This window comes from Syngnathoides biaculeatus, chromosome 21, assembly GCF_019802595.1.
Source record: "Syngnathoides biaculeatus isolate LvHL_M chromosome 21, ASM1980259v1, whole genome shotgun sequence".
Lineage (NCBI taxonomy): Eukaryota > Metazoa > Chordata > Actinopteri > Syngnathiformes > Syngnathidae > Syngnathoides > Syngnathoides biaculeatus.
Window position 1 is genome coordinate 3,756,248 of NC_084660.1, and position 26,991 is coordinate 3,783,238.

General features: G+C 48.7%; 1 protein-coding gene across 4 annotated transcripts in view; it reads right to left on the reverse strand.

Moving 5' to 3' along the window:
* Nucleotides 1-1,628: 1,628 nt before the first annotated feature.
* The window catches only part of LOC133494566 (nuclear factor 1 B-type-like), a 48,552-nt gene continuing 23,189 nt past the window's right edge, over nucleotides 1,629-26,991 (reverse strand). For 3 of the 4 annotated variants that reach the window (XM_061808517.1, XM_061808519.1, XM_061808518.1), the window contains exons 3-12: nucleotides 17,674-17,730; nucleotides 16,104-16,172; nucleotides 13,808-13,928; nucleotides 13,002-13,123; nucleotides 10,465-10,599; nucleotides 10,213-10,397; nucleotides 8,773-8,911; nucleotides 8,355-8,437; nucleotides 5,694-5,782; nucleotides 1,629-1,790 (exon numbers count right to left, since the gene is read on the reverse strand). In XM_061808517.1, coding sequence (XP_061664501.1) covers nucleotides 1,658-1,790; nucleotides 5,694-5,782; nucleotides 8,355-8,437; nucleotides 8,773-8,911; nucleotides 10,213-10,397; nucleotides 10,465-10,599; nucleotides 13,002-13,123; nucleotides 13,808-13,928; nucleotides 16,104-16,172; nucleotides 17,674-17,730 — 1,133 coding nt within the window. In that variant the 3' untranslated portion in view covers nucleotides 1,629-1,657. The remainder of the gene's footprint in view (nucleotides 1,791-5,693; nucleotides 5,783-8,354; nucleotides 8,438-8,772; nucleotides 8,912-10,212; nucleotides 10,398-10,464; nucleotides 10,600-13,001; nucleotides 13,124-13,807; nucleotides 13,929-16,103; nucleotides 16,173-17,673; nucleotides 17,731-26,991) is intronic. The other variant, XM_061808520.1, reaches the window with a different exon arrangement.

Genomic DNA, 26,991 nt, shown 5'->3' on the forward strand with positions numbered 1-26,991 from the left:
AAAATAAATGCATTACAATAGTGTCCATCTCCAAACTAACCTCTAATATTTGACAGCGTCTATAAGCACTACCTATATAGGCAAAACTTGGCATTGCATAATTTTGATAATTCTGAATTCAAGGACGAGTGCGGAAAGTGGGGAACGGATGATAGGTTGTTAGAAAAGCCGCGGGGGGGGGGGGGGGGGTAAAATACTGGAGGGAGAATAAACAAACAGACCGATTACAAACGTGACTATACACAGCCCGGATACTCGATGGAACGGTGACACGGAAAATACTATGCGACGTTAAAAAGTCCATTTTCCGAGTACAAAAACCTTAAAAATGTTCACTCTGCATGTTTCTACAATGATGAAAACGAATATGGTGTGTTTGTGCATGTCTCTGTGTGCGTGTGTGCGTGTATGCGTGTGAAGAGATGTGGAAAGGCACGTCATGTGGACGTTATGTATCGTCGTGCAAATGAAGTGGAGAGAGACTGCGGGGACTGATGGCTGTCACCTTGAATTTTTTTGTTTTGTTTTTGCCACCGTCTGACTGATTGACAACTGAACTGTACATTGCCATCAATTAACGCTTGTTTCTTCCTCTTGGGAAACAAAGACATGCTTTCAAAGCCGATGGCCAAAATGCTCTTGATCTTATTTTAAAAAGTGAGAAATGCCTTATAGTTTCTCTTTCTTTCTTTCTTTTTTTTTGTTGTTGTACATACCATGTATTCATTTCTTTCTTTAATGGGTTATTTTCCCACCTTTTCCAAGAAATAAATAAGAAAAGAATAAACAACGTGTCCCTCGACAATTGGGGAAGGGCACTGAGCAAAAACAAGTGCTGGTGTTGCTGCTGGGATTGGGACTGAAATCAAATTGTATTTAAAAAAAAAAAAAAAACATTTACCCATAAAATCATTCCATGTTTATTCCCCTTTCCTTTAGAGTCTGAGGGCTGACAGACTGATAGCTTCCCTTCAAAATAATTCAATTGCACTTGCCTCCATGGAACTTGCTCTTCTTTTTCAAAAAACAAACAAACAAACAAAAAAAAAAAACCTTTTTTAAAGGGGTCGCAAATCTTTTAGTGAGGGCTCCAATCTCAAGTTAACTCTCTCAATCGTTGGAAGTCTCTAATCGAACAAAACAAAACAAAGAATCGACATTTTTGTTTCTCCTGGCATCACAGTCGACGAAGAAGCACTCTGAACGTTTTTCCGACGGTGTACACAGTGAATTTGTTTGCCCCCCTCCCCCGCCCACGCGTTAGCATCAGAAGCACAAATTTGACTGTCATGCAGTAGAACATTAAGGCATCTATACATCACAGTATTTGAATGCATTAGAAAGTTCTGCAAACAACAACTGGCTGGTTTATGTATACTGTGTATGTGTGTGTGTGTGTGTGTTGGGTGGGGTGTAAAGGGGGAGGAGGAGGGATGGGGGAGTGGGGGGGGGGGCGGCACACCTGAAGCTTCCTTCCTTATTCCAGCGTCCATCACAGCCAGGCGAGCGAGGGGGTTGGGACAGTTTGGGAAGAGTGTCCAGATTGCGTTTGCTGGTTTCTGTGACACCCCCCCCCCCCACACACACACACACATCCCCCATCCCTCACCCCCCCCCCCCCCCACCTTCTCAGAAACAACTCGTCCACCCTCTGGGCTCAGTTCCCGGTCTCGGCGGGGACCAGCGGCTCACCAATGATGCTTATGCTGTAGTTCTGGTGGACATTTGTTGGCAGAATCGGCGTCCCGTTCGACACTTGGAATGGAACTAAGCTCGCCCAGGTACCAGGACTGCGTGGAGAAAACGAGAGACACGTGCGCAAATGAGTCCGGATCACAAAACCTCCCGGCGAGTATTGTGGTGTCCTGAGATAATTGACCTCAAAACCCTCAAATCATCATTCCCCCATTCAAAATTAACGTTGACCCGTTCCCGCCCCCCCCCCCCATATGAAAAAAAAAAAAAAAAATCAACTCAAACGTAACGTACAGTAGTAACATAGATAATTAAATTGATGTACATCCTGATTAAATCTTTGCAATTCCTTCTGACGGGCGTGACTTTGCCATCTGGGGGCGGCATAATACATCTTTGAAGAGAAATGGGAGGGGGGGGGTAAAAAAAAAGGGGGACTCAGCAAAGTGCCCAAATAGATGCTCTTTGCAGAGGATAAAGAATACACGTCTGTCAGCATTGTTACATTGCGCCACGACTTGTGTTCAAATATCCGTTGCTTTCGAGGGTTATGACACAGACAGTCTTGCTATTCACGAGTTCACGTGTGGCGGTGTTCTTCGTATGTTAGCATTTTCGTATGTTAGCCATTACCGTTAGCATTACAATACCATTCTGGTATGTTAGCACCAGAAGCCAAAATTGTCTGGTTGTTCCAAATGCACAATATGTCATTCTCTTTGTTTTACGTTTAGTTTGGCAATAAAAAAGTGATATTAAACAGTTAAAAGTTGACTTTTTTTTTTTTTTTGACTCAGTGATACCAGTCTTGTAATGTAACGGAGTACATATACTTTACAGTACTTTTCACGTATTTGCGTTTTAATTCTACTTCTTGCAACTTTAACTTTACCACATGTTCTTAAAAAAAAATGTACACTTTTACTCTGAAACATTTCCCCCAATCATTTTTTTTTTGTTACGGCCAAATAAAACTCAACATTGGTATCCTGGCTGAGCGAGACAAAGTCAGGCACACAGTTTTCCTTTCAATACGTTCACTTTCAATACTTCAAGAACATTTAATATCATAACATTTTTAGAACTTGAGTACAGCAAAACGTCGGACGCAGACTTCATGCCTGCATCCGATCGGAACGGCAGGTGACCAACGTCACGGGTTTGATCTCAAGAGACGGCAGGGGCACTGCGGGAATCTTTGCTTTGATGTTTTAAAAGGGTTTTAAAAAAAAAAAAAAAAAAATATATATATATATATATAAATACACACACACACACATATATATATATATATTCTATACAGTGGGGAGCACAGATTTTAGGGGTTAAGCCCACATTTTTTTTTAATTTATCCTGATGCAGTCTAAAAGGTTGTGTTTGTGTGCCTGTGCCTCTTCTGTGAAGAGTGTGTATTTGTGTGTGGGTCGGGGGACCGAGGGGTGGGGGGGGGGGGGTCCCCTCCACAAAGCCGCCCCATCCCTATTCATATCACGCTAATGGCAAAACAACACTGGGATTGTTCCTGGGGAGCAACGGTGCTAACTGAAAATGCGAGCGGGAACAAGCGCCGCGTTGTTCCCGAGGGGTAACCGCGTTACGTACATGTCAGATAATTAGCCCCCCCACCCCCCACCCTTTCCCCACGAGAGCCCCTCAGCCCCAATGGGCACTTATCTCAGCTCTCCCCCAGCACGAGGCGGCTACCTGTGCAAACCACTCCAAGGCTACATTGTCGGTGCGCAATTCCGACGAATATTGGACCCGGACAATAAGATTCACTGATCAATTTGCATCCATCCGCGGGGGCCGCCACCTTGGACAACGTCGCCCTCTGCTACGGAGCGTGACAAGCGCTCTCCCGCTCGTGCTGCGTTATTTTTTTGCTCTCGGATCTTGCAGGTTTTGGGGCGAGTTTGAAAACGAGATCCGTGCTTTCAAAGCAAGCGGCAGTCGGCGATAAATGGTCCCAGAAAGACGTTGGCCGGCTCGCGTTTGAAGGCTTTCAAGCAAATGAAAAAGAGAGGCCAATCCTCTCCTGTACTTCTTTTCCTGTCCAACCCGTCCTCAAGTTCTCTTTGGCTTCTCCCCTCCCCTCCCCTCCCGGTCCTCCTGCCAAAATTCAACGGGCAGGAAACGGGGGCAGCGGTGTGGGGCTGCGCGGGGATTAGGTTTTTCCTACCTTGCTGAACAAAGAGCGCACAGAGTGGCCAAGAGTGTCTCTCTTTTCCTGTTTGCTCCCGTTCTTTATCCCCCGCTCAGGTAATGAAACGTCGCGGGGACCACACAGCTACAAAAGCGCACTTTGTAGGGAGCCGCCACGTCCCTTTGAATCCGGTTCAAATTGACGGCTGTCGCATCGGATCTGCGTCCCGGGCTTAAAGAGACGCCGCGGTCCGGCTCATCCCGCCACCGCTAATGGACGCTTCACTTGGTAGCGGGCGGCTAGTGTGGACGACGACGACGACAAAAGTGCCCGGTGCCTAATGAGCTTAGGACGGCAACAAAGATGTTCTTAAATGTTTTCGGGACTAGGACGGGCCCTTGCGGGACGGAGAGAAACCCTGCCCGCGGCCTCCCCGCGCATGGGCCGCGACGCGAAGGCGCTACACGTTTGAGGATTAGCTGGCTAAATGAGATTAGCGACTGGCATCTTAATGGATTGCCTGCGCGACGGCAACGTGCGAATGCCGCACAATTTTGCGCAAGGAGTTGAGCTGCTCTGTCTACCGCTCACCAGTGAGACAATTCAGGGAACTCGTCGAATGACAAAGCCACGCAAACAGATCAACTTTGTTTTTTTTCTTCCACTACTGCTGGATGACATTACTGCACACCAGTAGACTGACCGGGGCCGTCAGGGCGAGGGCGAAACTGAGCACTAGTTAGCGGCGCATAACTACATTAGCATTGCACGTAATTTTTACCTTTTACCGTTTTCATTCATCATTTTGACAATTGAAGATATATTCTGCTTATTTGTGTCAAAACAATACCCCCCCCCCCCCGTTCTGGATGAAGATGAAAATATAATTTCAGTTTTGACATAAAGGGGAGCGATATAAGACGTATTCTCGACGGTTGAATGCACAAAGCAAAATGTTTTTTTTTGGACCCATTTGATTTGACGGCGCGTAAAGCAGGCGGGTGAGGACATTTCCTCCTCCTGCTCCTCCTCCGGGCCGATTTAGGAGGCCCGCTGAAGGGGGTTCTTCGAGTGTGCGCGTCTCTGGAAAGAACCTTCATTAAGACGATCGCATATACGCGCACGGTTCCAGGGAAAAGTGGAAAAAGGGAGACCTAACTGCGGAAAACAGGCCCGAGTTCACTGGCATAACGGTTCGCCCCCCCCCCCCCCGGAGAGGAAGCTGGGGCGGTGTGTGTGTGTGTGTGTGTGGATTTAGTTGGAGATGCATGACTTCAGTGCGGAGGCAAAACAAAACCCGGCTTGTCGGAACCAGGAAAGTCGCCGCTGCTCAGATTTCATTTGCAACTTTCAAGGGAATGTTGCCCCGTTGAAAGATTGTCGTTTTTCCTTGAAATGGATTTGGTTTGGATTTTTTTTCTTGCACGGCTCACACTAACAACAGGGCTGCGAACAGAGACCAGCTAGTTTACAAAATGCAATGAGCGCCGCCAACCCATTTAGCAACAGTTTTGCGAATGAGTGTTGCGGTTTCTTGCTTTTTCCATTACCAAAGAGGATATATCTATCTATATATATATATATATATATATATATATTTTTTTTTTAATGATTGACAAAAACAAACAAACATCTCCCGATACGCTACAATTGCAATTTAATCCGTGTGGGAATGAAGGATACACTCTGGCCGTCTCCAAGCATGCAAAAATGATGGCCAACAAACTGTACATGAAGGACACGTGAAAAGAGGGAGCATGAGGAATGAAGCGATGGACAGTGGTTGAGTGTGTGCGCGCGCAAAAAACAACAAAAAAAAAAAGAGGCGAGCGTGAAAGAGTGAAAAAAGGGTTACCTTTGCCAAGCAATCCCCAAAGTGTCGTCGACGGCACTGGGGCCATAATGCCTGCCGTTTTGAGTCACGCTCCAGTCACACTTCTTCAGCTGTCAATTGAAATGCTCGCGGTCAGATCACACAACAAGTCAACAGTGGACAGAGAACAAGCAGCATGCGGGAGAGCGTTATGTTATGGGCAAAACAAAACAAAAACGAGCAATGGAAAACATGCAATCGCGGCTAACCTGGAAGTAAGAAAACAAAAAGATGGAGTTAGTCGCACAAGGTGAGTGACTCGTTTCTGTCGGTTCGCGGAGCGCAAGTCCCACGCCTTGCGGCCGCAAACGCTCGTCTGAGCAAAATCCTCTTTGGCAAACCGATGTAAAGACTCGCAGGTCCCGCTACGTGGCGCCGCTGCGTCGCTTTGGATTTGAAAGCTAAAGATTAGGCGGTGAATCGAGCACCTCACACCCTAGACATGCATAATATAAGATATGTATTGTGTTTCCCCACACTGACGAAGCCAAAGCAAAAATCGCCACTAAAAGGAGCCGCAATCCAAATGGCAGGACAAGAGACTCGTGGAGGAATAAATCTTCCAAATTGAGATTTCAACATTTTTACAACGAGGACCTGTTCTTATTTCCACGGGTCGGGGACTTCAGAGCACTGCAGCCCCAAAACAGAAACCTCTCCAATACTTTCCATCGCAAATCCTTGCGCTACTCGACGTTCAAGTTCAGTTTGATTAGAACTCGGCGAGGTCGACGGGCGGGATTTAAGGCCCGCGCTAGCAATGCTTGCTTACACTTGCACGGAACCTTCACATCCGCGCGCATTATGCCGGCGCACGTGCCCGCAATCCAGCGGAGAGGCCGACGTCGGGATAACCTTGCCCCGCCCGCATTCATTTGGCAAAGCGGCGGGACGGGAAAGTGCACTGTCGGCGCTTTCTCTTCCCGCCGCCTCTTAAAAGCCATTTCATCAGATCGCGCTGAATATTCATCGGCGGCGGTCAAGAAAATGCACGGTGAGCATTCAGAGGCCGGGAGGGAGAAAACGGGGCGGCGAGCGCACGTCCACGACAAACGCGGCGGCGGCTTCTTCTGGAGGGGATCGCCATCTGCCCGCTGACACCGCCACATCATAGTGGCACGGGTGGGGGGTGAGCGTGGAGGGGGGGGGGGGGGGCACGAACAGATGCAGGCAGATTGCGGATTAGGATCCTTGCTTAGATAATGCCAAATGACATCTGATCACCGATTTCTCCCAGCGGAATGCTGGATGGTGGCATTCCCTGGAGGGGTTAACCAAGGCGAGAGATGAATGGGGGCTGCCTGGGAATCGTGGAGCAGGTGTGCGCTCGTGTGCGTGTGTTTTGCTTTTTGAAGACGACTCGCCGGGCTATTTCACCCGCGCCGATAAAAGATTGCACAGTAGATTTCTTGGAATCCGGGGAAAAATAAATATGGAATAAAGGTCTGGCTCTGTGGCTATGGAAACCCCCCCCCCCCCGCCCTTTGATGCCACAGTGGGTTTAAATCAACAACTGTGGTAATGAACAAAATGTTTGGATTTTTTTTTTTTCAATGTTTCTGGTACCCTAAACCAGCACGTGGAAGCTCTTTGAGCCAAGTTCGACTTTTGACAACCATGCATTGTCAAATATGATGAATAATAATATACAGTGTGAAAAACGGAAGCTTAAAAAAATCCACACTTTTCAAGGACTCGCAACCGGCGCCATTCGAATTCATGACTTGATCATGGACTGGCATTGAGGGTTGACACGGGATAAAAATAGTATCGGCAAATTCTGGCTGAGTGAGACCTTTTTTCTTTTCGTCTTGGCGTAGGGGTGGCAGAGAAACGAGAGAGAACGAGAGAGGAGCCAAATGAAGCTCTATGATTACGACTGAACATTAAAAAAAAAAAAAAAAAAAAAAAAAGGATGGGGGCGTAGTTGTGGAGTGATGGTTATATGGCGGCGTACAGACGCATTCAATTAGTTGCGGTTGTGGTGTGCTTGGCACTTAAAAAGGTTGGGGGGCGGTCGGACACACTCTCCAGCGTGTCCTCTTCTAAACTTTCACACACACACACACACACACACACACACCTCACCCATCCTGAGAAACGGCGGCGCGGCGAACCTCCAGCGAGAATGACGCCCGGCGACCGATTACTGAGCAGCGGCGACAGCGCGAGGAGCCTTTGCAACCGCCGTTTTCACGGGGATTCCGTCGCATGGCCACAAAAGTGGCCGTTCGAGTGGGTCGCAAAAGTATTCGCCGCGCTCCGCGGGCTCACGTCGCAGCCTTATTCCCAAAACGGATTGAATTCAGAACCATTTCCGCCGCCTTGAAGCGCTGCGGACGTTACCGTCTGGAAATGGAAAAAGTTTGGAATCGCCAGGACTCCTCCAACGCCGGCCACCTTTCGAAAGTGAACTTGACGCTCCCCTCAGAGAGCTCAGGGCTCCAAGATCTGTTTCTGCTGTTGCGTGTAGAATTTTGAGAGGAAAAATGAATCGACTCGGTTTTTTTTTTTTTTTTTTTTTTTAAAAATAAGGCTCTAAGCAATGTGAGTCGGTTCCGGATCGGTGCGACTGGAACCGAAGGAGAGGGCGGGGGAAACGGGGGACAAGAATATGGAGTACGGTGGCTGGAGGGGGTTCACCTGTTGCTGGTGGAGGAAGGCGGGATCTCTGGCGCTCAGGCCTACGAAGCGGTTCGCCGTCGGGGTGCCGGGAGCCGAGTAGCCTGGACGACAAACAGCGGCCAACATAAAAAACCGACACGGTGGAACATGTCGCTCTTGTCTATTAAAGTCGCTGATTGGAAGTGCTCTATAAATTCAGGCTCAGTCATCAGCATGGCAAGCGTCCAACACTGACAAGTGGGGCGCCGCAAGGTCAGATTTTGGGCCCACTTTAATTAGCGGGTAATAAACCTGCAAGCATGACGTAAATCCCCCCCTTAAATGTTTTAACAGTTTAACAGTAAAGCAGGAGAGGAGAAGAACTAAATGGGGATTTGCAGCCTGGTCTCATGAGGAAAATGCCGACAAAGCATTTTGTGTCGAGAGCGGGACTGACCTTCCGTCGATGTGGTGATGGGCTTGGTGTCGGGCATGGACAGCGAGACGGGTCGCACGGCGCCGTGGTGCGGGGAGGGGGCCAGGACGGGTGTGAAGTGGCCCGGGACTTTGCCCACCACCTGGCTGCTGCTGTTGGGCTGCGCGGGAATCAAAAGTTACTCTATTACTGTACTGCTCATCCTCACGATTCACGATTGACGTCAAGAGTGATACGCGGGAAGAAAACGATCTCTTGAGGCAAGCAAACATGCTCGGGAATTCGCCCGAATCAAACCTGAACTCGAGCAAGTACGTGAGAAGCTTTTCTCACTCGGGCATCCGACGCGGGGGGGGGGGGGGGGCGGGGGGGAGCACGGCGCCGAAGTTTGACGAGAACCGAGGATTTGCCGCCGAAAAGGGGCTGCGAGAGCTACTCGCGGCTCCGATTCTTCTTTTTTTTTTTTTTTTTTTTTGCGGCTAATCTGAATAAAGCACACTATTGTCTCTTAACCAGGCTGGTTCCACATTAAAGGAACAGATTTGAGTGGTCACTATTATGACGGTGACTCTGAAGGGGGACGCTCAGTCAATGACGATGGATTTCCTACATGATTTTACACAAAGATTTTAATAGCGCTCATAAATGGAATTCACCGGGACGCGGGGCGTGAAAAGACGGGCCGAGCGAGCGGTCACAATGGCGTGAATGCGCCGGCGCGGAGAGACGATATAGAAAGAAAGGAGAAGAAAGGAAGGGGGCGACTCTTTTAGACGGCTGGAGACTGTCTGGGCCGTTCGTTTCGGGACCGCCCAAAGTTCAAAACTCAAATGGGCCTTTCTCCAAAGGAATTGTGTCCAGAGGGTTCCCTCGGACGTGAATAGAATGTTTAATTAGAGTGTAATATAATCTGGGTTAAAGCAAGCATAAAAACATTTTGGCACCGGTCCACGGGCTTATAAGCGCCATGTTATTTGTTGGGGCCCCCACCCCCCAACTAGCAGAGGCCCGGTTAATTCTGCACAAGAGCCAGGGCCCGGCAACGGCAAATATTTACAATCTTTCTCATTCCCTGTGGTTTGTCCCCCCCCCCCCTTTCTCTTTTTCCCCCCTCCCTTAAAAAGCACAGCATCAATTCAGGACCCCCCCCCCCCCTCCCTCCGACCCCCGCACTCTGGAGGTGGAGCCATTGTTTAAAGCACCGGGATCCCACAATTGAGACACCTGCCCCCTTCTCCTCCACGCCGTCGGGAAGGATCGGCGCGGCGGTTTGGGCCGGACGAGGAGACCTTCTCTCCTCCAGAGACGGCGACACTGAAGCAATCGCACTTTGCTCCACGTTGGTCAGCTTGTGTAACGCAACAAGATAAGCCTAAACCGATGGCAACAAAAGTGAACGCACCCCTTCGTGGACGTACGTGGCGGCGCGAAACGCAAACTCCTTTACGCCAGGCCACCTACCTGGCCGCTCTGCGGGCTGGACGGGTCGTACGACGGCACGTAGCTCTTGAGGGGGTCGGCCGGGTTGAGGTGGGGCGGGTAACGGATGGTGGTGTGCGGGAAGTAGGACGACGGCGCGGGGGGCAGGATGGCCGAGGCGGAGAACTGCAGCGGCGAGTGCGGGGGAGGGCTCCTCGTCGATATAACTGCGGGCCGGACGAGAGAGCCGTTCAGCATCGGCGGCGGCCCGCGGGACCGCCGAGGGAAACTCACCACTGTGTCCTACGCCCGCCAGGCCCGGGTGGTGAGGCTGAGGAAAAGTGCTGATTCGTGGCGAGGACTCCTGCGGGGAGGTGGGGCTGAACATGGGCTTCTCTGGCTTCTTCATGGTAGGTGACGACATGTCTGCTGCATATCAAAACGCACACACACGCTCAGCAAATTTGAATTCTCATTATCGAAATCAGAGCAAACAGGCTGGATCGGAACATGTTTGGAGAGATTTAAAAAAAATAAATAAAAGGGAGGTCTGTCCTGCCAAGAATTGATTGAAACACGTCCCTGTTGTCGTGAGAATGGGATTTGTGTGGATTAGGATCCTTGGAGGGGCAGGTGGAAAAGTTGACTTTGCAAATCGTACGCATGCGGTTTCAAAAAAAAAAAAAAAAAAAAAAAACATTCCGGAGAAACGGGAGCCCGTGAAAACTCCTCGATGTCATGTCCGAGGACATCGGGGGAGGGGGTGGGGGGGTGGGGTGGGGAATCATGAATACAAAATCGGCGGCTGACATCTGCTCGGCTCGCCCCTCGCACGCCGTCTGACAAGCTCCCATAATCCGCCGTGGATAATCCCCGAGCTTTTTAGGAGACATGAAATTTGTTAAGAAAGTGGAAGAATAAGCAAAGACGCTAACGCAGCCTCGCGAGCCGCCGTCACAACTGTGTGCCTTTCAATTTTCCACGCTCGGACTCGGGCGGCGGGGGGCTTCCGAGGGGAACCGGATAACAGAATAGATCCGAGACGGGACGGCTTATGTTTTCCAGGGGACATTCCTAAAGTTCTTTGTCGCCGATTCTCTGCGAGTGTATCGTTTTGAAAACGTTCCCCTGGCCCCGCCCAATCCTCCCCGCCATCAAATATGTTTTCGGCGCACTCCCTTTGCCCACAAGAGGGAAGAATTGGCCCCCGTGACAGGAAGGACTGCTCGTTTCCAAAGAAGAGAGCGGTAAAGGTCGGCGGAATTTGGGCGGGTGCTGGGGGGGAATTCCCACTAAGAGGTTGTGAGAGGATAAAAGTTTCATCTTGTCGGAGCTTTTTCCTCTCTTCACCTAATGGAATCCTTCAGAGAGGTGAGGGGGGGGGGGGCGCCTCGGGGAAATGCGCAATTAATTACGAGAAACCAAACGCGCTCGCACACGCCTGGCCCAAAAAAGTGCGTGCGCATTCCTTCCACCGTTTGATATTTGAAATAATGGGAGTGAAGCGTCACTGCCCCGAAACCGAACAGGAAGTTGCCCATTTTGGTCTGAAGCAGCCATTTTGGGGCAGAAGTCCATGAGAGAGAGAGAGAGAGAGAGAGGAGAGAGAGAGAGAGAGAGAGAGAGAGAGGGGAAAAAAAAAAAAGTAAGACGAGAAATCGGATCCCGGTCGCCAGTTCCACCAAGAGAGTCAGAATTTGGTGGCCGTGACAATTATAACTCCCCCCCCCCAAAAAAAAAAAAAATAAAATAAAAAAAATAAACAAACGGCTGCCATTTCCACGAAAAAGGGACCCGGAAGTGTCACCAGTCACTGGCCACAAAATCATTCCGACATTCATTTTCCGACTCCTGACGGCGTCACGGCCGCCTTGGGAGGACGGGCCCGAACGCCCGACCCCGCTGGAGCGTCTGAAATTTCACGCGACCGCGCGGGCCTCGGGCTTTTGAGTCCCACTTGTGGCTCCCGCTTGTCTCGCGTATCGGATGGGTCCTGCGTTACAGCGGTCTTCGCGAGCTCCGGGGAACAAAATACGGGTCGTGTATTTCTGAAAGTTAGGTAAGTAGAAAGGCCTTGGCGAAAAAAGTAAATGCCCATGATGTCAGTTGGGCGTTTTGCATCATATGTTAGCACGAAGCTAGCTGGACAAATTGTCAGCGTCCACGAGCAACCCTAGTTGCTTTTTTAACCCTAACCCTTCTTTTTGTCCATTTCACAGAAAACTCAACTGTCCGTGGCATACGCCATGAAGCGAGCACGCTGTGCCTCTTTTTTTTGGAGAATGCAAGGGACAGTGGGAGGAACACGATGTCAAATGTCAAAGCACGTGGGTGGAGCAAAAAAAAAAAAAAATGCTTGATTAGGTCATTAAGCATGCTTTTTTTTTTTTTTAAACAAACGTACACGACAGGAAGTAGCAAGCCGCGGTACGCTATTTGCAGATGCTAACCCTCAAGCGATTTTGATGTGTCACTTCAAAGTAAATACCGTGTCATGAACTACAGCTGGAACACTATGTTCTGGTCGAGGATGCTCTGCCCCGCGGAATCCGGCGTTTCCTGTAACGCGGGCAACAGGTGCGCGAGCGCCGGGACTCGCATTCAGACAGGCAGCAGTTTCAAACGAGCGCCCCGCCGCTAACTCTGTCACGGTACACGTGACGTATTTTGAGAGGGGTGAACGGGTTCACGTTCCTGGAAAGAGCTTGAAGACAAACGGGTCGACTTCGCAACGCGGTAAATAATTTGCGACGCTTGCGCTGGCCCTCCGGTAAAAAAAAAAACAAAAAAAGTTACGCTCATTTGCCGCGGACGCCGGCTGCGCAAATCACCTCCATCTCGGTCGTGCCAGTTTGCGCGGCTGCTGGCCGGCGAGCTGGGCGACGAGTAGAAGTCGGGTCCCGTCGGGCTGGTGTCCATGTTCTCCTCCATGTTGACGGTTTTGGGCCTTTTGCTGAGGAGTGCAGTCACAAGGGGCAGGCTTGAGCCATACATTTGGAACTTTCAAACGGGTGGCACCAATTTGGGATCAGCGACTTCGGTAAAATACAGTACAAATCCGTATTCACGTACCTTCGCTTTCAACACAGGTGATGTTGTTTCAGGCCTTATTCCAAAACGGATTCAATGCACTTTTTCAAACCTCAAAATTCGACGCCCACTAAACAATCGTGACAGCAACGACGCGTTTTGGTGAATTTGGTGGGGTGGTAAAAATGTAACATTCTATTTGCGAACCTTTAGGAATTTGACCGTGAACGTGTGCAAGTTTCAGAACGTGGGAAAATGAGGGGGAAATAGTTGACGTACTCAGAGGAATAATCGGAATTTGGAATGAGGATAATGGGTGGCCGATGTGGAATTCTGGGAAAGGTAGATACATTTCTCCAAACGCGGAAGGTAAGATCTCTGATGTTCTGCATTCTGTGAAATTTTTGAAGTTGTAATTGGTGGAGAAATGTGTTGTTTTTTTTCTCCATGTCCTTATGCTGTGCTGTGTGTAGAATTTGGAGATACGCAATGAATGGAATCCATTTTGGAATCAGGGTGAAATATTAAAAGGCGCTAAAAGGGAAGCGAGGAATCATACGGGGGTGCACACGAGAAAAACAAGCGCTCGAGTCATGTGTCTGCTGACCTGCCGGGAGGGGAGGACAGGGAGCGATGCATCCCCACGCCGGAGTTCAGGTCGTGGTAGTAAGGCTGACCGGGCATGTCCGCCATGGAGAAGTTGACCGGCGCCCCGTGGGTAATGGGCACTGTGGACGGGAAAAAATAAACAAAAAAAAAAAAAGTCGAGCCGGTGAGTCGGAAAGCCGCCGAGCAGCAGATTGTCTCTTCTTGCAACAGGAGACACGCAATTAATTGTAGAATTGCATGACTGGTCATTATTGACGCTTAAGAGGCCCCGTGCATCAAATGAAACGCTCCTGTTTGACCATTACAGCATTTCTGCTGAGCCCTGTGATGAAAAAAAAAAAAAAAGTCACCGCTTCGCACACGTTACGGCCGCCGGGCACGAGCAGCCGAATCTTTTCCGCGCAATCGACGCCCCTTGTTATTATTCGTCGCCGGGGTTTCGTCGGTCCCCCCGCAAGATGATTTACAGCGGGTGAGGTTTTTCCAGCGCTGCGGCGAAGGTGAGCGACGAGCCAAAGCGAAGTGAACAAAAGGGGGACACCCCTCCTCCCCCCTCCCCCCTCCCCCCTCACTCTCGTTCATTGGCGTGCGGTCTCAAAGCTCTGGGGCCGACCAGAGGATGGAGCGTGTGGCGCCGTCTGTTGTGGTCTGAGGTTCGCCACTGGCACGATCCCGCCGCCGTCCGCCGCGCTGCCAGCCCGCTGTTACCACAGAGTTGTTCCCGACTGCGCGTCCTGTATTGTTCGATCCCCGTGCGTTAACGTAGCAGCCGTTTGAAGGTTTAAAATGACCGAACGGCAAGTTTTCATTTCTACGAGGAATTTCACACGTCGGTAATCCCTTGTTTTTCACGGTTAATTGGTAGCAGACCCACGCGCGAAAAGTGAAAAACCGCAAAGTAGGGGGAAATGGCTTTTTTTTTTTTTTTTTTTTTTTGGCTTCAGTGGTTCCATGTCGTCGCAACGGGGATGGCGCATTAGTATGTAGCGATACGTTTTTTGGGGGTGGGGGCGATTTTCAAAGTAGAGCGGGATTACTGTATATGTTAGCCTTAAACTCGCAGAAATTTGTTACATGGAATGAAAATGTTGTTTCAAGATATAATGTCTTTTGTTTTATAACTAAACTTCAGCAGGGAGTCACAACAAAACAGCTTGAGGCACGAACGCTTTGCTTCTCATTTGGACGAAAGTATCTTCAAATCCTTTTAAGTGATGTAAAACGATCGGTGAAAGAATGTGGAAGAGGTGAAACTTAAAAAAAAAAAAAAAATCTGGCCAAGGACTAAGAATGGAGTCGTTTTTTTCCCCAAAAGTTAAGAATATGCATCTTCAGGATCAACGTAAAATGCACTGCAACCTTGACAGGTGAGCGGAATAGGCCACCTAATATTTGAATGTACATATCAAAAAGTTGAATGTTGCAATGCTTTTTGCACAACTTGCTGATCATAAATAAGCAGCCGAATGGCAAAATGAACAAAATAATGACTTTTACCAGTTAAGAGGGTAAAAAAAGGAACAATTTTTGTAATGTACGCCGATATTTTTCTCATCTTTCCGGCCTGCTGTGTTTTATTCTGTAGCGACGTTCGCAAAGCGCCCAAAACGCACGTCAGCCTTGAAACCGCACTCGCGCACCCCGAAGAATGTCTCGGCAGAGCGATGATGGACAAGCGGCTGTATAAACGGCTCACCGGAGAGTCCGTGGTACATTCCCACGCATCCGTCAACCTTCTTAATATTTCAGGACGGAGCAGCAAATTAAAAGCTACGCCCCCCAAAAAAAAAAACAAAGCAAACATTGGTTGTATTTTCATGGCTACTTGACTTGTTAATGGGATGTGCTGCTTTTTGTACACACACAGCATCGTTTCCTCTTCAGTACACTTTGTTCCACTGGCACAGTAACGAGACCCATCTTTAAAAAAAAAAAAAAAAAGAAGAGCAGGTAAACGCCTCCTGCCCTGAAGGAGGCCCAGGATTCCTGGAGGAGACGTGTCGATGCACATACGCGGCGCTTCTTTGCGGACGGACGTTTTCCCGGTATTGCCGAGCGGACTGGCCCAACTGGATCGACTGCACCGCCCGAAACGTGCGATCGCGAACGACAGAAGCCTCCGCGTAATTCCGGCTAACATATTCTGACAAATCCAAGAATTGCAGGCGGTCGACATTCCTGAGCATTCGAGTTTGTAGTTACCACCGGGCGCGAGCGCTTTTGTCGTCATTGGTGAGCAACAGCATAAACAATTGTTCCATAAATGCGCAAATACAAGCGGCGGCCACACTTACTTCTGGACACTCGCACCAGTTCCGCAACGCTGAACACTCCCGACTTGATGAAGCTGTCTTCCAAATAGACTGTCAACGGAAGCACACGGAGATATTCCTTTCAGCGGTTTTCTCGGCAATAATTTTGCCAATAAATTAGATTCATTGTTTTAACGTGAAGGTGAAAAAGTGACGGGAGCATCCGGAAGAGACCCCCTGCGTCCCCCGAAAGCTAAAAAAAGACAGAAAGTGAAAGAATATAATTCTTGTCGATAGGATCCGGATGTAATCGTCACTCCTTGCACTTATTCTGATATCAAGACCTTGAAGTTCAAGAAATGAAAAATCCAATTTCATTCTTTGCACATTATCTGAAGTGGAAAGTGTACAATGGCGCACTGCGGCCGCCGGTTCGAACTCGGATGGCTTGCCAAAATTTAGAACCCGTGACCGTCGGTGCGGTAAATCCTCGCTCCCTCGGTCGAACCCGCTTCCTCCCGGCGTCGTACGTTGACTTGACTTCGGAATCCAAATGTGGCAGATGACTCAAATCCGGATTTGTCCTGGCCGCCTTGAAGACAAGGCGAAGGTTATTCACACTCAAATGAGTTGAAAACCGGCGTGGCTCGACTTGGCCACGCGCCAGGGGGATCGCCGGCAGCTCGGTCGGCACCCGCGGGTGAGCCCACGGCCTCCCGAGCGCCAAGTGCTGGCTGGGTGGCATGTTTGCCTTTTGGCACCTGTCTGGGCAGAACCTGCTCTGGAGGTAGCCAAGTATACTTGCCAAAACTATCCACATTCCAGCACTGTGACCTGGAAATAACAGTCGCATCAGGGAATATTTTGGGTTTTGCTCGCTCGTGTTTTCATGCGCGTGCCTGAATGACGGCATTTCACGTTAGCCGTCCATTTTTTTTTTTTTTTTTGGTAGCGCTCGGGCTCATTTGGGGCGCGGGGGAGCTGGAGCCTCTCCCGGCCGACTTCGGTCGGCATACGACTTCCTGCTTCACGGCCGACGTAAAATATTACGATGCGCGTTCAGGTCATAAAGCTCGTTGGCGTGCTACTTCCAAGTATGCGCTAACAAGCAAAAAAATCTGAGGCGAACAACAATTCAGTTAGGTAAGCTACTATTAAAATGTTTATCGTTAGCATTTGAAGTTGGCAACCTCGCTGTGGCTCTGCCGGTCGTTATTCTTGACCTTGGACTGATCATCAGCCAATCCCGGGGCAACAAGGATTCACACCTATGGACAATTTGGAGGCTTTTGGAACGCGGGTGAAAGCCAGACTCCCCTCAGGAAAGACACACAAGTGCGGGGAGAACATGGAAGGCCAGAAGAGGGATTCGAACCACGGACTTGAAAAGTATGAGGCAAGTGTGCCTTGCACTCATTTACCGTGCTGTCAATTGAATTTGTTATAGTCGGTAAAGAAAAAAAAAAAAAAAAATGTTTTCAAAAGCTTATCGGGCATGTTTTTGAAGTGACTCAAGATTGGAGATTGTGGGTGAGGACACGAGGACGAGAATTAACACAGGAGGAACAATGGCCCAACGGACCGCAGGAAGGATGACTGGTACTCGACATACCTGGAAGAGGGTTCTTGCCTGGCTCATTGTTACTTGGACTTCCTGACTGTTGGGAGTCTGCAAGCACACAGAAAAGGGGGACAACCAGGCTGAGCACGGCGAAACAAAAGCCTGATCGCGCGCCATCGCTATCGTTCCCTCAGATTCATCGGAAAAGAAACAATAGACAGGGATGGAATTCAAATTGCAGGCCATACGCTGAAATATATCGAAAGAGACAAATAGAACAGACAGGACAAAACATTTGCTTCAGTCAACATTTTCACCCACTTGGTTTTGTTATTTATTCATCTGTCGCATTTCATTGGTAGCTTCATTTATTATTTTATTTATTTAACAGGAAAAAAAGCAAATTCATCTTTGAGAGACATGATAGATATTTTATGGAACAAGGTTAACTGATTCTAAACTATACCCAAATTCTACAGAACGTTTTTCATGAAAATAGCACACATAATTATAGATATCAACCCGTTTTTTTTTTATAGTCATGATATCAGATTTTGCCTTTTTTTTTCTTTAATCATTGGTCATAAAATTTCAACGTGTACCCCCACTATAAATAAATACAAAAATGTACTGCGAGCCTCTCCTCGAGTGAGGTGACCCCGTGAGCCCCCCCCCGAATCCCAAACGCAAACGCGCCATTCTCATGTTGTCCTGGTTCGCTCCAAACGAGAGCGTTCACACAAACGAAAACAGAATGTTCTTGGCGGGAGCTCAGCAACCACAATTTTGGGAGGGGAGGAGAGGGGGGGGGGGCTCGGAATGTATGGAAAATGGGGGGAATTCTTTCATCTGCCACACCAAACATTTACAAGTGGACGGTTCTATTTTTTATCCACTCAAATTATGTTTCGATCCTGAAATAATTATATTGATATATTAATAACTCAGCAACGAACAATTTCACGTGCGCTTTTGACATTTTAAATGGCTGCTTTAGTGAATGGAATTCGACTCATTTATGATTTGTACATCGACATTTCATCAAACCGTGTTGAGCCTTTTTTTCTTCAAATTGTTTTTTGCAGTTTTTGTTTCGTAATTGTGTCATTGGTGAATGTTTGTTATACGTAATAAAGTATATCCAACAATTTCTTTTATATCAACTATGCATTTTGATAAATTATACATACGATCGAAGTGGAACTCACAGTGAGGCAATTGTTATTCAAAATGAAAATAGAATACCTGTATTTAAAATATCTGTTCACATTTTTTTTTATTGAAGTACCTCAAGTAATGTGAAAATTAAAATTATGCAAAAATACAATTAAATTAATTTGACATCCCTTTGACTATTTGAAATGAATTTCATGGAATCATTGATTTTACTTAAATTATAAACTCATTCGAAGCGAATTACACTCAATTCATTTTAAAATAAATCGTATATTTAGACGATGTATTTTTTCCATCTGACCCATTTGTCCAATTTCAAAATCAAGAGAGAGTGCAAAAATGTGGCCACCCCCCGGTCCATAAAATCTATCGACTAAAAATAGGAAAGCAAAAGCCGAGCGCGTCTCATTTCGGTTCTATTTACGTCGAACGGAGGCCGCAGCGAGCGTGCACAATCTGGCCCGCCGCCGTCGTCGTCGTTGTTGTTCCGAACGGCTTTTGTCATTTGGCGGAGGTTCGAGCCGATTGGCCCGTGGAGCCTTTTTTGCTGCAGGATGGGTGGGGCCACTGCGTGACGAGGGGTTGGAAAAAAAAAAAAAAAAAAAAAGAGCACAGATGGTGCCGGCAATTAGAGAACCCGGGCGGCGTCTTCCAGCAGGAGGCCCCACTGCAGCACCGGGCGACGCCACCTGGACCACTCAAGGTGGGCCGCAAACATATGGCGCATCTGCCGGGCCCGGAAACAATCGCCTTACATTTCCGCCTTTCACCTCTTCTTCCTTTCACAGGTGGCCATCCATCCATCCATCCATCCATCCATCCACCCATCCCTCCATTTTCAGTTGGCCCTCTCCCTCCTGCCGGCGGTCGGCGAGTCTTACCATTTGGCCTTTTGCCCAAAAAGTCGTCTCTTTCGCAAATTTGACGGATTTACCAGACGTTGACAAGAGCGCCGGCCATCGCCGTTCAACAAATTCAAAGTGGCCAAACATTTTCATTCAAACGCTGTCGAGAAATTAACCATCTAATTAATACTAGCTATGCTCGCTAAGGAGGCAGGTAATCTGGTTTACAAGCATGCTAACATGCTAACTCATTCCCGCAGCTAAGATACTCCACAAAATAAAGAGAACAAGCAAGTTTTTTTCTGAGAAATAAGAACCATTTTTTTTTTTTTTACAGCTACTAACAACTCATTTTCAACTTCATTTTCTGAGAAATAATTTTTTTTTTGGGTAGCTCAGGCGGACGAAAATGCTAGGTTAGCCCGAGTAACATCAGCTCCTTTCCACTCTGACGTGACTTCACAAAACCGCCGAAGAAGAGAGTGGTTCCTAATTTTATGAAAAAATGTCATACGCGATGCTAGAAAATGAAACAGTCGCATCCAGCGGAAACAGTTGCCGACAGGAACATCGGGGAAGGGGGGAAAGTGTCGAAGTCTTCTCCTCAAGGTTATCACCTGATTGCGGCGGCCAAGGCCTTCTCTTGACACGCTCCATCAACTTCCTTTTGGGGGAATGCGTCGAGAACGCGTGCACAAGCCCCTCCAATCCGATAGTCTTCAAATAAACAGTAGGCTAACCTGTAAATAAACAGTTGCGGTCGAGAGGGTTGGGCTTTGCCCCGCGAGCTTGGCTGCGCTGGATCACACACGCGCGCACACGCACACAAATACGTACGGCCCGGTTCCAGAAACAACATTTCTTGGCACACTCGTTCAAATAAGCAAAGGTGAAGGAAGTCAACTAATGCCATTATCTCCGGTTGCGCCGCAAGGTTTGCTACTCTGAATGGGAGTTCTGACACCTTCTCGTCCAGTGGGATACTTATCATAGCGCAGTAATGATGACGGGCAATTAGGGCTAATGGCAAGAGAAACTTTCTGGCTCGTGCGGTTCCGCCACGCCCAAGTGTGTCACTTGCCCGGATTTTATAACCGCTTATAAAACACACACACACACACACGTTCCCCCTGACCGTTGTTTTGTTTTCTTTTTTTTTTGTTTGCAATCATCTCCGTGGCGTTTCTTACACACGCAATGTGGATCAAATTAGCCGCGTGGTTTAGGGCTGTGAGTTCCAATTACCAATTATTTACTACAATTAAACATCTGAGACCCCGAATGGGACAAGCCGAAAGGAAAAGAGTGTACAAAAAGCAGCACGAGCCATGAACAAGTCAAGTAGCCAGTGACATAAACGTGACACAATGTAACCATTTGAACACATGCACAATTTGCAAGCATAAAATGTGCGGAAAATATGAATTGATTAGACATATACTCTGTAGTTTCATAACAGTGTTATGCTCATTTGTACAAATATTATTATTATTTGGTTTGACAACGTCAAATGGAACAATGTACCGCTTAATGTCAGCAAATGTGAATATGCACATTCGAGCGTTGCAAAAATTCTTCCCACGCTTTTTGAACACATTCCAAATGTTTTTCAACACACACAAAAGAAAAACTGGATTTATGGTGTGTGTGTGTGTGTGTGTGTGTTATTGGGTGAGATTTTTTTTTTTTATTTGTTATACATTTTTGGAGATGTTTTAAACATTTGAAACGTATTTCTAGCCCCCCAAAAAATAGAACAAATAATTTGAAATGGATCAAGCAGTCAAGTATACAAAGCAGGAAAACTCTAAGTACTTTTTTTTTTTTTTTAACTTTAAAAATAAAAAATGTAATATATGTGCCGTGGCTCAAGAAAGGTTAGGAAACGCCGACTTCGGGAACTTTATTTCAGCGGCGGCCCGTGTTCGAAAGCTGCAGAAGCGTACAGATTAAAAAAAAAAAACAAAAAAAAAAACCGTGCACGTGCAGATGCATACTACTGTCGACATTTCAGGAGAAGCCTGCCTGGCAGCCATTTTATGCTGAGCGGGGTTCTGTGCACATGTATAGCACTGCGGCTGCCAGAGGCCCGGGTCCCGAGCCAAGACGCATTTCAGCAGCAGCGAGGAGGAGGAGCGGGGGGGTCTGGGGGGGGGGGGGGTTGCGATGGTGGTGGTGGGGGGTTTGCGAGGGAGAGGGCTGCACTTCCCCAACAGAAGTCAGGAACCGGTGAGAGGCCCAGAAAGGATCTAGCTAATTACGCCGCTCCGACGTGTAATGTTTCGACAATACAGCTGCTGCCGGGTAAATATTTGACGCGACCCGGCAGACTTTGCCGGGCAGCGGGGGCCTCACCTGGAAACGCTCGCGCGATCCATATTATGTTCTTGCTCTCTCCATCCCCCCCAAGACTTCCGGAACCTGCTCCTCTCAATCTTGGCGACACTAGCCAAAACCACCGCTCTAGTCAAACGCTTCTTCTTATTATTATTATTATTATTTTAAGTAATTTAATTGGCCATTAAAGCAAATCAGAATTTGCACTTTTATTGCTTTTGCCATCGCCGCTCACACGACAAACACGAGAAGAAGAAGAAAAAAAGAAATCGCTTTCACTTGTTCTTCACGGTTGCAAATAAAGTCAAGACGAACGACGAAGGCGCACATCGTAACCCGAGCGATCGGGCTGAAGGTCCGACTTTGCAGTGTCGATCGGAGTCATTTGGACGTGCGTCTGTCTGTTTTTCTTCTCCTCCTTTCATCTTGTGAGTCAACAATTACAAAAAATACACTCCTTTTTTTTTGTGGAAATGCCCTCTTCCTTCTCTTCATCTCTTTGTGTCGATGTCTTTGTTTAGACAACAAAGCGGGGACCTTTATCGGGACGAGCAACGAGCCCCAACCGGGGGAACAAAAGGATCCGGCGAAGGAACCTTCGAACCACGACGTATCGTTGCCAGCCATTGTGTGCCAGGCCTGCCAACTGCCGATGCCCCCCCCCCCCCCCCCCCAATCCCTGTGAGTCATCAGACATCTGAGTGCCAATCCCCTCCCCTCCGTAAACATGGCATTCACTGGCAGGCTTGAAAAGGACATGAAATGGACGGGGGGCGCGATCATGAGTCACTGCCGCACATTTTTGAACATTAAAAAAAAAGTCGAAAAAGACGAGAGTACTTTTTGGACGGCATCCGGCGTAAAAATTGTGCCAAACGTACATATGCGTTCATCTGAGATGACACGCTGTGGCGACCCCGAAAGGGACAAGCTGAAAGAAACACACACCCTTTTTGGACGATCGAGCCCATTTGAGTGACACCAAACAGTACGCGGGGGTCCGCTGTGCTGCCTCCTGGTGGCCATCAAAAGGAGCGAAACCCAAGCTAACCTAAGCGAAACCCAAGTGAAGAAATGCGCGCGCGTGTGTAAACTGTTCAATTCCTCTTTGGGGGACGAAGGCCGGTTAAGCCTCGTCGAATTTTGCCACACCCCGCCGAACGTAACACACGCCACCCTCCCCGCGGACCCGTCGAGACGTGCGGGTTTTGAACCCTCTGTGCGTTGCCGGCCTCCCGCGCCCGTTGCCACTCAAGCGGCGGGGGTCCGCCGCATTTGTCTCATAATTATCCGACTGCGCGGGGGGGTTGCAGAGATGAAAGCGCCGACTCGCAGCGCTCCTCTGTCAAAGGTCTGTCTGCCCGACTGGGGGGGCTTTTCTCTGGATCAATCTGCCTTGTCCTCTTCCCTTGTGCTCATCCAACGGCCCGCCCGGCGCGGCCCCTCTTCATGGCCGCCTCCCTAAAGGAATGCCTCCACTGAGCATAATCGCCGACAGCGAGCGCTCGTGCACAGGCCGCCCCCTCGTCTGAGCCCCCCTCGCGACCGGCCGCCCCGCTGCTTCATTCACAACTACAAAACTGCAGAAATACCCCCCACCCTTACATCCTGAAAGACACCCCCTCCCCCCTCCATCGGCCATGCTCTGCCCACCCCACTCGCCTCACTGTACATACTATATTTGCGGCGCACACTGCATATTTCCAATATGAAATACTGGATGTTCCTCGAGCGCAATAATCGTATCATAAATACAGCTGTATCACATGATATCACGATTTGAGTACTGCAGATTATTATTTATTTTTTTAATAGGGCAGCGCAGCGCAGTTGCACACCACTGATACTGTTAACTTTATCGACGATCTGATTTTAATGCGCCCCGAATGATTCACAAAAGGTCAGCGGAGAAGGAAACCCAACTGAGCAATCTCGACTCATACATTTGGTAAGTTACCAAATTGCTCGAGGGTACGAAGAACAGGACAGGACGGAAAGTCGCTGAGTTTCATGACATCATTTGACAAATACCAACCTTGGCCTGATGAATAGCGAGTGCACAAACTCATAAATGCAAGTAAAGAGCAACGTTTGGCTTGATTTCCTACAAGTAGAGTACTGTAATTAAAAACATCTTTCCAATAAATTCTGGGCTCTCGCGATGTTTTGAGTCTACGATGTTACACAGCGGTGCCAGCGGTTCAGTCGGGAAATGACACGAGCTGCTGCCTACGCCGCATCGGCTTGCCGCTACCGTTACTGCGCAGGCGTCCCGAGGACAGGAACACATTCGCGTCATTGCGTCCGCAGAGTCAACGACATTGTGTCGACTGGCGCGTATGAATGCGCCGATCCCATCGGTGAGGTCATAGATCGGATCACAATGGTTGCATCAAACTTGAAATTTCGACCAATCGGGGACTGTCGCCGTCGTTTCCGGAGAACAAATATTTGCCAGTGAATGTTGTAGTCACGTCTCTCTCAACGTGTTGTTGCTCTGTGTGTGCGTGTTAGCAGTAAGATTGCCGTTTTCCCTTCGACAAAACAAAGATTTAGTTTTTTGCATTAGTTAGACAGTAAACTTCAAGTGGGAGGGGCAAATAATAACCACCTTGAAACTTCTTTCGATTTCCTTCGAGCGACGCGATCCTACAGTCACGGTGAGGCTCTGGGAAATACGTGCGTTTGAATAAGGCCGTATGCCTCGCAATAAACTGCCGTAACACCGTAAAAACATCCCGCACTTGAGCGTGACGGCGATAGTTTAAGTACGACACGGCGGGGGTTACTGTATATAGTTTTTGTGACAAGTGCCCTGCTGCTTCATTCACAGGCACAAAAGTGTAAGAATGGCCCACAGCCGTGCACCCTGAAAGACTTCAGAGCCCTTCACTTCACTGGTACTCTGCCCACCTCGTCTTTTCTCCTCGCCGCCGCCTCTCTCCTTCCTCTCCTCTTAACTACTGGCTCGGAGTTAATGGACTGTTTTGGCTAGTCTCCAGACGGTGAGTGTCACCTCATTAGCCTATGGCGGCTCGCTCCCAGACTGCTCCTCGCGTGGAAGGAGGAGGGATACGAGCGGGGAACGCGATTGGTCGGCGCTCTGTCTCGCCCCGGGCCTCCCGTCGCACCCCCCCTTTGACCCCCACCTTCCTCGATCGCCTTCCCAGCACTACAATGCATGAGGATACGCGCATGCATAATTCAATCCAAAGGCTGCTCACTTCGCTCCTTCCTCCAACTTGGAGCTTTGCCACCGAGCGTCTTCGGGACGTGGCCGGGCTCCCGACCGACCCTGTACGGAGCCATTCTTTGCCGCCTGCCGCCCCGCCGACTGAATGGCAGGGTGGCAACAGCGGGCCGACGTAAATGCCAGCCGGCCCCTGCCAGTCAATTACGCCGCGACAAAGCTAATTGTTTGCGGAGCTCCGCCATTGAGGCGCTCATTGTTTATAGCGCAGATGTGACGTTCTCGCCTTCTCACGGAGCCGCCACGTGCAAAACGGAAAATGTGCATCAAGCGCAATTCCAATATCTCCTTCTTCAGCAAAAGGAAAATTGCCGTTTTGCTTTCACAATCTGTACGCTGGCTGTGAAAATTCATCTTTTCCTTCAAGAAAAAGTTACCTTCGCGAGACCAAAAATGGAAAAAGTCATTATTTTCCAAGATGAAGTCGGAATATGATCGTAGTGACGGTGGAAAGGTTGAATGTTTGTTAAAAAAAAAAAAAAAAGGGGGGGGGGGCTATTTATTTCTCTTATATCTAAATTTGTTGTAGTGTGACAGCATTTCTGATACAAAGGATAAAAAAAAAAAAAAAAGCTAGTTTTGTATCGAGAAAACTGAAGCAAATCTCAGGATGGGGGAAATATTTATTTATTTTTGAAATAATGTCATTTGTTTTTCCAAACAAGAAAATTGAATTTGAGTGAGGGTGGTGGGGGGAGGGGGGAGCTTGTTTCAGAAACTAAATCATACAATAAAGAGAGGGTGGAAAAAAATTTCCCCCACGCCACCCCCCCCCAAAAAAAAAAAAAAAAAAATTAAAGTAAATCAATTAAAATTTGAAATGGGATTTTTGTGGCAAAACTAATCGGAGATTTTATTTTAAGGCCGACTGTGATGCGTCAGCCGACCGCTGGCGCCAAGGGGAGTTTCCCGCTGGCAGAACGGCAGCCGAGGATCCCGGCCGGGCGCGCCGGAAGAACGGCCGCCCTCCCCAGCTGGGCGAGAGGCCGCCGCGACCGGATGCCCGCCGCGCCCTCCCCCGGCTCGGGGCTCGAACGCGTGCAAATGCGCACCTCGGAGGGGAAAAGAGCGGCGGGATGGGTGTGCGCCACCACATCTGAGAGCGCAACTTGGCCCGAAACAGACAAAGAAAACAAAGCGCGCACTCAGTCAGATGATTTTGCTGGCACGGCTTCCCTGGAAACGGGACATCGGCTGGAAAGCGGGGAGAGCTCGACCGCAGAGTTTAATGTGTCATTACCGGCGTAAAAACAGACTGGCGGAGATGTTGCCAACAGATGTATTTCTGCCATTACTCTCAGGGAAGGCATCGAAGCTGCAGGTGCAAATAAAACACCCCGTTGAGGTTTCCTCTTTAGGATCGCGTCTTGCCGCCGCGTCAGCGTTTCCCGAGCCGTTACTGCGACGCGCGGGGGGTGGCCGCGAGGCCGGCTTAAGACGGAGCCCCGACGGGCATTTTCGCCCATTCATCCACCAAAATATTTCAGAGACCGCTTCTTTTCGCCTGAATTAAAGTACAGGCACAACTTTGACCGAACATAGATGAGAATTGTTCAAAAGGTATTTCGGCCGAACCTCTTTTGTTGGACGCGACGCTGCGGTGGGAGGCCGTCCAAATATCGGAAGCTCAGTCGGACCCAAGGGGAGCTATTAATCCTCGTCTCCATGGTTTCCTCAAATGTGAAGGGTGTACCCGCTTGAAAAACAAAAAAGTAGCACGCATTTATTTACGCAAGACTGTCTAAACAGCCAGTCGGTCGA